This window comes from Talpa occidentalis, unplaced genomic scaffold, assembly GCF_014898055.3.
Source record: "Talpa occidentalis isolate TD23 unplaced genomic scaffold, MPIMG_talOcc4v2.1 talOcc4.11, whole genome shotgun sequence".
In the NCBI taxonomy this organism is placed as follows: domain Eukaryota; kingdom Metazoa; phylum Chordata; class Mammalia; order Eulipotyphla; family Talpidae; genus Talpa; species Talpa occidentalis.
In genome coordinates, this window is record NW_023601104.1 from 75,683,332 (window position 1) to 75,694,079 (window position 10,748).

The 10,748-nt window shown below is 37.7% G+C and overlaps 1 protein-coding gene across 1 annotated transcript in view; it reads left to right on the plus strand.

The window, feature by feature from the left end:
• Window positions 1–10,301, plus strand: part of SLC39A9 (solute carrier family 39 member 9) — a 39,870-nt gene extending 29,569 nt beyond the window's left edge. The window contains exons 4-7 of the mRNA XM_037503569.2: window positions 5,591–5,659; window positions 6,714–6,799; window positions 7,674–7,808; window positions 9,711–10,301. Coding sequence (XP_037359466.1) covers window positions 5,591–5,659; window positions 6,714–6,799; window positions 7,674–7,808; window positions 9,711–9,941 — 521 coding nt within the window. The 3' untranslated portion in view covers window positions 9,942–10,301. The remainder of the gene's footprint in view (window positions 1–5,590; window positions 5,660–6,713; window positions 6,800–7,673; window positions 7,809–9,710) is intronic.
• Window positions 10,302–10,748: the final 447 nt, after the last annotated feature.

The window sequence follows — 10,748 nt, forward strand, 5'->3', positions numbered from 1 at the left end:
TCCCCAAAAACAACTATTAATAGCCTGTTTTGATTGAAAGTCTTACCAGTAGTATAAACAGTTAGCATATATTTTATATGTTAAATGTATTATATGCCGTGTTCTTACAATAAAGTGAGCTAGAAATAAAGAAAATGTTACCAGAAAATCATGAGAAAATACATTTATATTCTTCTGTATTTATCAATATTATAAATTTACATCATTTAGAAAATCTGTATAAATGGACCCATCCCAACTACACACACTCACTTAAGCTTTTATGAAAAAGAAACTTAAGAATCAGCTAGAAAACAAAGCTGAATGCCTGGAGAGAGTGGGGGTTGGACTGTGTGATGGGTCCAAAGGGTTATAGGATGGTACAATGTTTTCATGGATGTGTCTTTTTTTTAAAAAACAGAAGGACAAATCTACTTTTATTTATTGCCTTTTCAGTAATTTTAAATCCTCAAACGGTCACATGGATTGTGTGTCCAAAGCAACTGGAATTTGGCATGAACCAGGTGGCTATTTCCACCTATCCACCCATCTGCTATATATCTGTCTACTTAACTACCTACTTACCGACCTATCTGTCTACCTACCTACTGATATCTATCATTCATGTGGCTGGGCTCATCCAATCCTATTTTCAATACTTTATATTTCATTATGTTCTTAATTATTCCGGCACTCAAATTGTTCTAGTTTTGGCCAGTGGGAGCTTCTTCAGGCTGGCTCCTATATCCCATGCCATGTTTTCATATTCTTTCTTACTTTTTTCTAATCATTAGGAATTAGTCAGGAGTTACCTTTCCCCAGATTACTCTACATTTTATTTCAGTTTGCCACCAGTCACTGTGGTGTTCTTTGCTTTGTGCATATAAGCACATCTCTTGCCCAGACAGAATTCAGTTTCATCTTGAGACCCCGCTATAGCCAGCAAAAATGATCACAGCCTTCCAGCCACATGTTAGAAGTCGTGTTCCCATCAGGCCTTAGTTATTTGCCCCCAAAATTCAGCAACAGGGATCTCACTCTGGACATGCCTTTTTGATACAGTTTTGATTTTGGAAACATGTTAATCTTTTCCATATTCAAAAAAGAAAACAAAATCAAGGATGGAACTCACTGAAACATGAATTATATTTCAAATGAATAACATAGTCACACTAAAGGGGGTTTAAAAAATAATTCAAGTCACTTATGAATGTAGTATATATGTTTATATACCATTAGTCTTGGGTGGAGTTAGGAAGAAATAAACAAATACTCAACTCTTTTTAGCAGGCTTTGCTTTTTGTAATTGTATGGATAAAACAATTCTTAAACTGTTTTAGATATATTATAGAATTGAACAAATAAGTAAATTGTTGATATTGGTAGAATCAGAGTCTCTCACTATGGAAGAAGAGCCATATAAATATGGAAGGGGGGGAAGGCAAGAAAGAACCCTAAGGGGATGAATTGAACTTGAAAGTATTGGACTCATGATTTTTAAAATGTGTTTGTATATATATGTTTACATATATATGTGTGTTTATGTATACATGCATGTATGTCCTAACTATTTGCAGAGAGAGTCCAGAAGTAAAGACACTGCTCTAATAATAAGCATACCAGGGTACTTTTCAGAGAAATGATTGATTCCAGAGCAGGGCCAGTGTAAGTACAGAATGAACTTGGGACATCTAATCATTGGAAAAAAGTAAGAAAGAATATGAAAACATGGCATGGGATATAGGAGCCAGCCTGAAGAAGCTCCCACTGGCCAAAACTAGAACAATTTGAGTGCCGGAATAATTAAGAACATAATGAAATATAAAGTATTGAAAATAGGATTGGATGAGCCCAGCCACATGAATGATAGATATCAGTAGGTAGGTAGACAGATAGGTCGGTAAGTAGGTAGTTAAGTAGACAGATATATAGCAGATGGGTGGATGGGTGGAGATAGCACTTGCTTACAATAGAATGCTAAAAATCAACTAACTAGAGTTAGAAAATAATCTTTTTGCAACCTTCATGACAAAAGTTGGCTTAGGCAAGAATCAACAATGAATGTTAAGTTTAAGGGGTAAATTTTGATTTGCTTGTTAGTTGCTAGTGAAAAAAGAAATAATGAAGAAATCAGATAATACCTTAATGTCACTGGTGTTCTGCTTTCAGTGTGGCCAAGTAAGTTCCTATCAGACCAACCCTCTACAGATAACTGTAAACTTTAGACAAAATTGAAACAAAACAAAACCCACTGCCTAATGATACTGGAGTCAACTAGAGCAGGCAAATTCTGGAGGGGAGTCAACATTTGGAACAGGGTGAGTTTCCTACTTTTACTGCTCTTTAATTTACACCCAGTGAGATCACCAAAACTGGTAGAAAGCTTTCTTTCTGGCCAAAGGAACCAGAGGACAGAGTTCAGGGCAACTAGAGCCACTGGAATGTGAAGGGAGAATCTTACAAGGGAGACGGAAAAACAATAGCCCCAAATTCTATGTATAAATTTGCCCTCGTCTCTGACTAAGCCCTGAACCATGCTTTCATAGGCAGATACCAGCCTGCTCAACTAAAGATGAAGAATTAAGCTGAGAGTTGAGCAGTTGTTGAAAAGTCAGAACTTAGTTTGGTCCAAACTAAGTTACTTAAAGCAAAACAAAACATTATTTGGAGGAATATAATAGAATCCAGAGTATCTAACAAGATAGTGTTTGCCATGTCTAAGATATAATCCAGAATGCACATTGCCATTGAGCAGCAGGTGTATATCCCGTGACTCCATATGTGATGTCCTGAGAAGCATCATCTCTGTATTCTCTCCAAGAATACAAAATCTAAGGACACATCAGACAAACAAAAGGGAGGGTCATTCTCTTTAAAAACAAGAAAAGCTGAGGGAGGGGAATGTATTCTCCAAAGACATCAATGTCACAAAAGTAAATGGCAGAGAAAATGTTCCAGGTAAGAGGTAACTAAAGAGATACAACTAATTGCACTATGTGATCCTAGACTGGATCCTTCTTGGAAAGAAGGAAAATGCTCTGAAAGACATTCTTGGGTAATTGGCAAAATTGGAGTATTCAAGAGAGATTAGAAAAAAGTGTCAGTGTTAAATTTACTTAAGTTGAAAATTGTACTGTGATTATGTAAGAAAATATAATATAGGAACTACACACCGAAGCAAAGAATTACATACACAACTTTTCAACGGCATGTGTGTTTTTGTGTTGTATGGGTAGAGAAAGAGAAAGCAATAAGGACAAATGATGAAGCAAGTTTCCAAAATTAAAAAAAAAAAAAAATTTTAATCATGGGATTAAACTTGAATAAAAAACAAACAAAAACCCTTTGGTTTAGAAAGATTTTTAATCTCCTTGCATTTACTATTTCTAATTTTTTCCATAGAATTTTTTTTTTTACACGCACAAAGACTAACATTGAAAAACTGATTTAGGAGTATATGGTTTTATTCTTGTGCTTTATTACAAATAACAAATGAGAAGCATGCTCTGTTGGATGGTAGCTGACTCCAGCTGCATAACATAACATAATCATCCACCGTGACCTCTATGATATTTTTCTTATGATTCTCACCATTTCAATTCTAAATACATTCATGGGCCCATTAGTGCCCTGCGATCCTATGCAAAGAATTAGCTCGAACATGTGTTCTTCTATTCTTTCTTCTGTTTTAGCTCTGCGGTCACTTTGTTGGCTTTCTTTTTTTAAAAAGATTTATTTATTTGTACAAGAACTGGGGTACAGGTCAGAGGTGCGGGAGGGAGGGTGAGATAATTCACCAGAGACAGAGCAGGGAGCACAACAGGCAGAGGGACTGAAGACACTGCTTCAGAGGGGAGAAGACACTGCTGAGGGGAGCAGCGGGCGAGGCAGGAGAAGTCTACCACGCCATGTGGGTTTCTCTCTGGCCGGCTGGGAATCAAACCTGCTCTGCAGAGGCTGCGGACAGCTTCACAGCGCAGTGCTCAACCTGCTGCACCACTGGGGGAGGCCCTGTTGGCTTTCTTGGTTTTACCTGTTTGCAGGATTTTTTGTATTCTTAATATCAGTAATACTTAATATATTTTTTAATTTTGCTGAAGTCTTGTAGATTTATAAAAACTGTGCTGTAATGTTAAAGTCTGATTTTTGTTTAAGATGTTACTTTATAAACAAAAGCCAAACAAGCCTGTCAAATAATGTCACATGATTATTCCCAGTTTGGGGTGATATTGCAATATTTGTTGTCTCAGAACTATCAGGGGTTTGGCGTCCTTCCTTGCAGTGTTTTAATTAGAAGGTAAATTTTGTAGAAAAAGGATGACATGTTACTTTATATATGCTTTTTCTTATAAACCATTCCTTTTGTGTGCTAGGCTCGTCAAGATTAAATTACTTGAAATTTCTTTGACAAATTAATGTTCTGTCATTTCATCTGGCATTTTTGACGTCCTCATCTTGTAAATTTACATTGTTTGCACATTATTTATGTGCTTGGATAGTTTCTGTGACAGCAGTTACATTCATGTGATATAGATAATGACTTTTTTCACTGTCCAGTGTGTTACACTTTCTAAGACATGTAGAAAGAAATGGAAATAAGTAGGAATTTTAATTCTGTATAATTTACATTCAGTCTGAGTTAATATGAGACACTTGAGTGAAAAGCATTTCATGTATCTAAGGTGATGCTATAGAAGAAACTGAAGTAGCAAGACTGAGCTTTTGATATCTAGGCAAGGGGAGAATTGTTTTCAGCTGGAATTAATCTTTGATTTTTTTTTTTTTCCTTGAAGAAAGTGGTCCTAGAATGAGACTTTGAACAGTGTCTGGTTTTATATTTATATTGTCAAACTGAGAAGTTCAGTAATGCCAAGAATTATGGATGAGATTTAAGGAAAGGAGAATGACAGTGTTTTGTTACAGTTACAAGGAAACTATAGTTTCTGAATACTGAATATTGAATAGAGAGAAATAAGTTGATACCAGTTGATAAAGGCTTCAAGGAACTACTTTATAGAATAGTTTTGATTGAATTTGAAAAGCAGCAGATTCTTAATAAAGTAACTGACACATCAGGAGGGTGGTGTTTCAGAAGGCTGACTCTGGAAAGGATGTGTAAGATGAGTTAGATTAGGGAGAAATGAGAGTAAAGGAAAACCAGTTAGGAACCTATTGCGAATTTAGGTTTGAGTTGATTAAAATTGAGGTTAGGATGGTGGCATTGAAATAGAGAAATGTGACAGAACTTTTGATGTAGGAAACTGAGGAAGGGGAGCCGGTAGGTAGTGATAAGTCGATTAGTCTGAAAAGAAGTGGTCAGAGGTGCCACAGAGCACTTTCCATAGGGGTAGACAGTTAAGGGGTTTGAGGCAAGTAGGGGATGATGACATGTCTGTTCAGGGAAGCCTGGGCCAAATGAAGACTTCCCTCCTATCCATCTTTTTAGACAGGAGAAACTTTTATGTGTTTAAAGCAGAAGGAAAAAGACAGTAGTCAGGAAAATAATAATCTACTTTAGGAGCTTTCAAATAATCCTTTCATCTTTAGGTCACTGTCCTAATAGTTTCTGTCTCACATTATTTAATGACTGACTTTCTTGTTCTTACTTCAGATACAGAAACAGCAAGGCCTTCCAATTCCAAAATCACCACCACGCTGGGTCTGGTCGTCCATGCTGCAGGTAGGGTTGGATTGCAGAACCCCTTTCTTTTCTGCCACACAAGGGGAGGTTTCATGTTTACAATATAAGGAGCATCCTCTTTAAACACTAGGCTTGTCTGGCCTTCCTTTTGGGAAAGGGTTATATTTTTTAATGGATGAGGTAAAATATCTTGTGCACATGAAAATTACATGAAATTCAAATTGCTGTGTCCAAAAATAAAGCTTTTGTTTGAATACAGCCATCCCCACTTGTTTATGTATTATCCATGGCTGGTTTTGAGCAGTAACTGCCAACTTGAGTAGTTTTGAGAGACCAGATGGCCTGTGAAACCTGAACTATTTCTTATCTGAGCATTTAAGGAAGTTTGCTGACATCTGCCCTATAATCTTGTCTGGAAAAAAGCCTGGGCACTTTTGTACTGCTGCCCAGTATATACCCAAAGTGCCAGTTTAGAAAGAGGCAGGCTACACAAGCCTGAGCATAGCTGACTGGTCATACCTTAGAACATGACCCAGAACTAGCTCCAGTAGAAGGATTCTGCCATTGACAAACAAAGGCAGGTGAAAGATGGCACATTGTTATTATCTGGACCTTTCTAGTTGCTAATCAAAAAATACATCCTTTCTTAACAAAAAATTCATCCTTTCAGCCAATATTTACTTACTAAGTTTATATTGGTCTTCTCTGTAGAGTTGTAGTGTCATTTTTTTAATCTGAAAAATGGAGAAATGGTTCCTTTAAAATTCTTGGATATTTATTATTACAATGTAATTAATTAATTTTTGAGCTTTATACTTTTTCCAATAATAGCAACAACGATAGCTGACATTGAGTATTCTGGGCTAAATCCTTTACGTGTGTTATCTCATTTGACCTTCATGAAAACCTTAAGAACGCAGCAGCAGCTTCTACTTTATTAAGCCCATTGCAAAGATGAGAAGGTTAAGGTTCAGAAAGACTAGGTAATCTTCAGGCAGTCAAAGCCAACCCTCTCTGACTCTGCAGCCCACATTCAACGACTACCCTGTTAGCAGTTGACATTTATTGTTTGTTTCATTTTTCCCAAATTTAGCTGACGGTGTTGCTTTGGGAGCAGCAGCTTCAACTTCACAGACGAGTGTCCAGTTAATTGTGTTTGTGGCGATAATGCTACATAAGGTAAGCAACATTTTGGCATTTTGGTATAAGATTTGATATTGCGTATATTCATAATTAAAATCTCTCTTGGTCATTAACATTTTCCTGGAATGGGAAACTTTTTTTTTTTTTTTTTTTTTAGTTATTTCATAATTATTTTTGGAGAATAGAATAAATCAATCTGTTTAAAAAAAATTTTTTTTTTTGCTATCATTTTCTTTTTTTTTTTTTTAATAGAGGCATGTTTTATTTATTTATTTATTTATTTGTGTTTTTTTTTTGTTAGTTTGTTTATACATGCACTGGGTACAGTCAGAAGCGCGGGAGGGTGAGAGAATTCACCAGAGCCAAAGCGGGAAGCAGAGCAGGCAGAAGGACCGAAGTACACTGCTGAGGGGAGCAGCAGGCGGCAGGAGAGGTCTGCACGCCATGTGGGACCCTCCTCCTGTGGCCGGGGAGCAGCCGGGGATCGAACCGGTGCGGCAGAGGCCGCGGGCAGCTTCGCAACCCAGCGCTCAAACGCTGCGCCACCGGGGAGGCCCTGCTATCATTTTCTTAAAACTTAGTTGTGAAGGGTTTTTTGGTGTGTGGTCATACATACAAGCTGTGAGCATATTTGAAACATGTGAAAGCATATGTGAAACATATTTCTATGTTTCTTAATAATTTTTGTTCATATTTTTGTTTTCTTAAATTATTGTCTCAACTATTTCTATCTTTCTGCTGTCCAGTAAACACACACACACAAGTGGGGATATTTTCTTAGCTTAGAATAAGAATTCCTAAAAGTCAGAATTCAGTCTCAGTACAATGCCTGGCTTTTTTGTAGGTAGTTCAAATGACATATATTTCTTAATGTAGAGGCAGTCTATATTGCTGTATTTTTCTTTTACAGGCACCAGCTGCCTTTGGGCTGGTTTCCTTCTTAATGCACGCTGGCCTAGAGCGGAATCGAATCAGAAAACACTTACTGGTCTTCTCACTGGCAGCACCAGTTATGTCCATGGTGACTTACTTAGGACTGAGTAAGGTGAGTCTCACTCCGAGCTTATCTAGACAAATGTCTTACTCTTGTGATTAGCTGGAACTTATGGTCTCTTGTGTTGAATTTTTCAATAAATTACTCCCTCAAACTAAAGGGTAAAGTGAGGAGTAAAAACCTGTGCAAGGTAAACGTCTTAATTCCAAGTCAGTCCTCTTCATAAATTTAGAGCATCTTCTTATTCATTTAGCTCAAAAACATTTTTCTATCTGTTCCAAAAATATTTGCACAAATACATGATAGTACTTCAATCTGTAATATAAGGTATCTAACCACACATGCTAATTTTACTTGACAGATGTATAAGTCACAACAATACATATTTAGTGCTTAAGTAGGCCCATGAAGCAGGACTAACATGCCATGCAGCAACTCTGAGAACAGTAGGAAATACGGAGAGATATCTTTATTCCTCGAAGATGCAAATCCGTGTACTGCCAGCTCTCATATCACTGATAGCACTGAACATAGCTTCAGACCTGAAGTGACATGTGTCATTTGTCCGCTCAGAGCCTGGGCATTCTCTCCTCTTGTTGAATTTGGACCTTCCCATTCTTTCTGCTAAGGCTGCAGTGCTGAGCAACCCCCCCCCCACCCGCCCGCCCCCATTTTACTTAAATGTCAACTGGCAGACAACAGAAGAAGATCTTCTGGTCTTCTTCTCAAGTCTAGTTCATGGGAACTGCTTTCCCCCATACTGTCTCTAAGCCACTGATTCTTCTGAATGCCATTCAATTCATATCTGATACATGATACAGTAAAACATGTATTAAAAGAAACGTAAGATGCAGTTTGCAGCAACATGGATGGAGCTAGAAGGGATCATGCTCAGCGAAGTAAGTCAGAAAGAAAAAGAAAAATACCGGATGGTCTCACTCATAGCAGGAATTTAGGAAATCTAAATAAAGGATCAGGAAAAAGACTAATTAATACAAAGTGAAAATCAAAATCAACAGGCAATTATAAACTAGAAACAAACTACAGCAGGGGAGGGGGCGGGGAGAGGAAGGATTAGGGTCAAAATAAGGGGGGATGCAATTGTATGGGGAATATAACCAAAATGAAAACGCATACATTGTGCAAAAATGAAAAAATGATGTAAGAATTATATAAAGTAAAATATTAAAAAAAAAAAGAAACGTGAGAAATTAGATGGTCAAAAAATGGTTAAGGTCCTATTAACCAAGGGTTTGTTTATCAGGATTATTAACAAATGAGTTGTTATAAAGCCTCTTCTTGTTCATCTGAAGAGTCTTATCTTTCAGTCAATGAGCAATAAGTAGTTCTTTGTTTAATACTGCCCTACTTATCACCTTGTTAATCAGTATGTTTTTAGCACTTTTGACAGGCATTAATAATTCTGGAGGCATGGAGTTACATGTTACCTGTTCTTAAAATTTTAATTAATTGTCTTAGTCCATAGGTCCATTTTTTTAATGGAAAAGCTTGAAATTAATTGTATAAAGATTAGCTATGAGCTGTTTCTAAGCTCTGTAGAGCAGGTACCCACTTGACTACTGCTGTATCTCCCACCACCCTATAGCCTGGTGGTGCATGCATAGAGGATGTTTATTAAATATTAGTAAGAATAAATAAGTGAATATGTGAAATTTAGTATCTGCATTATGGTACTGTTGATTCCATCTTAGGAAAAGTACACACCAAACCTGTTCAAGGAGACTTGAATTTTGTTTGAAAAAGAAATTATGTACATCACCAATAGTCTTGAATCCATATTTGGAAGCTTTCCATAATAACATAAAATCTCTCTGACCTCAGAATGTCCCCAGGATCACAGATAGCACCAGTTACAAGTTATTTTTTATTGGAACTTCTTCCTGTGCCTGAGTTTTACTTGACTTAATTTTTCTTCTCTCTCTTAATTCACAGAGCAGTAAAGAAGCCCTTTCAGAGGTCAATGCCACTGGAGTGGCCATGCTTTTCTCTGCTGGGACATTTCTTTATGTTGCTACAGTACACGTCCTCCCTGAGGTGGGCGGAATGGGGCACAGTCACAAATCTGACCCCGCTGGGGGGAGAGGCCTCAGCCGCCTGGAAGTGGCAGCCCTGGTTCTGGGTTGCCTCATCCCACTCATCCTGTCAATAGGACACCAGCATTAATCTGGTTCCAGCCTCAACCTATGGCCGTTTACCATCCCGTGAGACGAGCCGGCACCTGACAGCTGCTCACTTCCTCCGTCTCTTGTCTCACCTTGCCCATCTCCACCTGTATTCCTAGAGTCCAGAGGGAGGTGAGATTAAAACCTGGAGTAATGGAAAGCTTTTAGAGTAGAAACAACACATAGGATTGGACATAGACATTCCGTTGTGTTGTCTTTTAAAGGGCCCTTGGCATTTGGAGTTTTGATGTTTTTCTTAACCCTATTCTCAGGGAAGATGGAATTTCGTTTTAAGGAAAAGTGGAGAACTTCATGCTCACAATGGAACAGTAATTATGAAAGGACAGTGTTCTGTAATTAAGCTAAATCTCTTAGTTTAGAGGCTCTGCCACTTTATCCACTGATTTTTAACATGGTTTTCACCGTGTACTACTGGTGCTTTAGCATCTATGCCACATGCCTTGATAGAAGGTCATAATGCCCACTGTCTTAGATGCTAAAGATAATTGTAGTTAATTTGGGGCCAGAGTCAGGAAAATGATGACAAGACACGTTGAAACTGACTTTATACTCGAGACATCCATGAGAAGGGGGTGTCTGGAGAGACGTACTGCACGTGCCTCTCTAAAGAGAGCCTGCTATTCCATCAAATGGAGCAACTGAGGTGAACTAGCTTCTAAAGAGGTGACTAGTATTTTGTAGCATTTCTTTTTAAGTTTTCTGCAGAATACCTGCCTCCAAAACATTCTTATAGAAGAGCCAAATTCTAGTAGATTAAGGCCTAGGCTTTCCTTCGAGGACAGTCAGA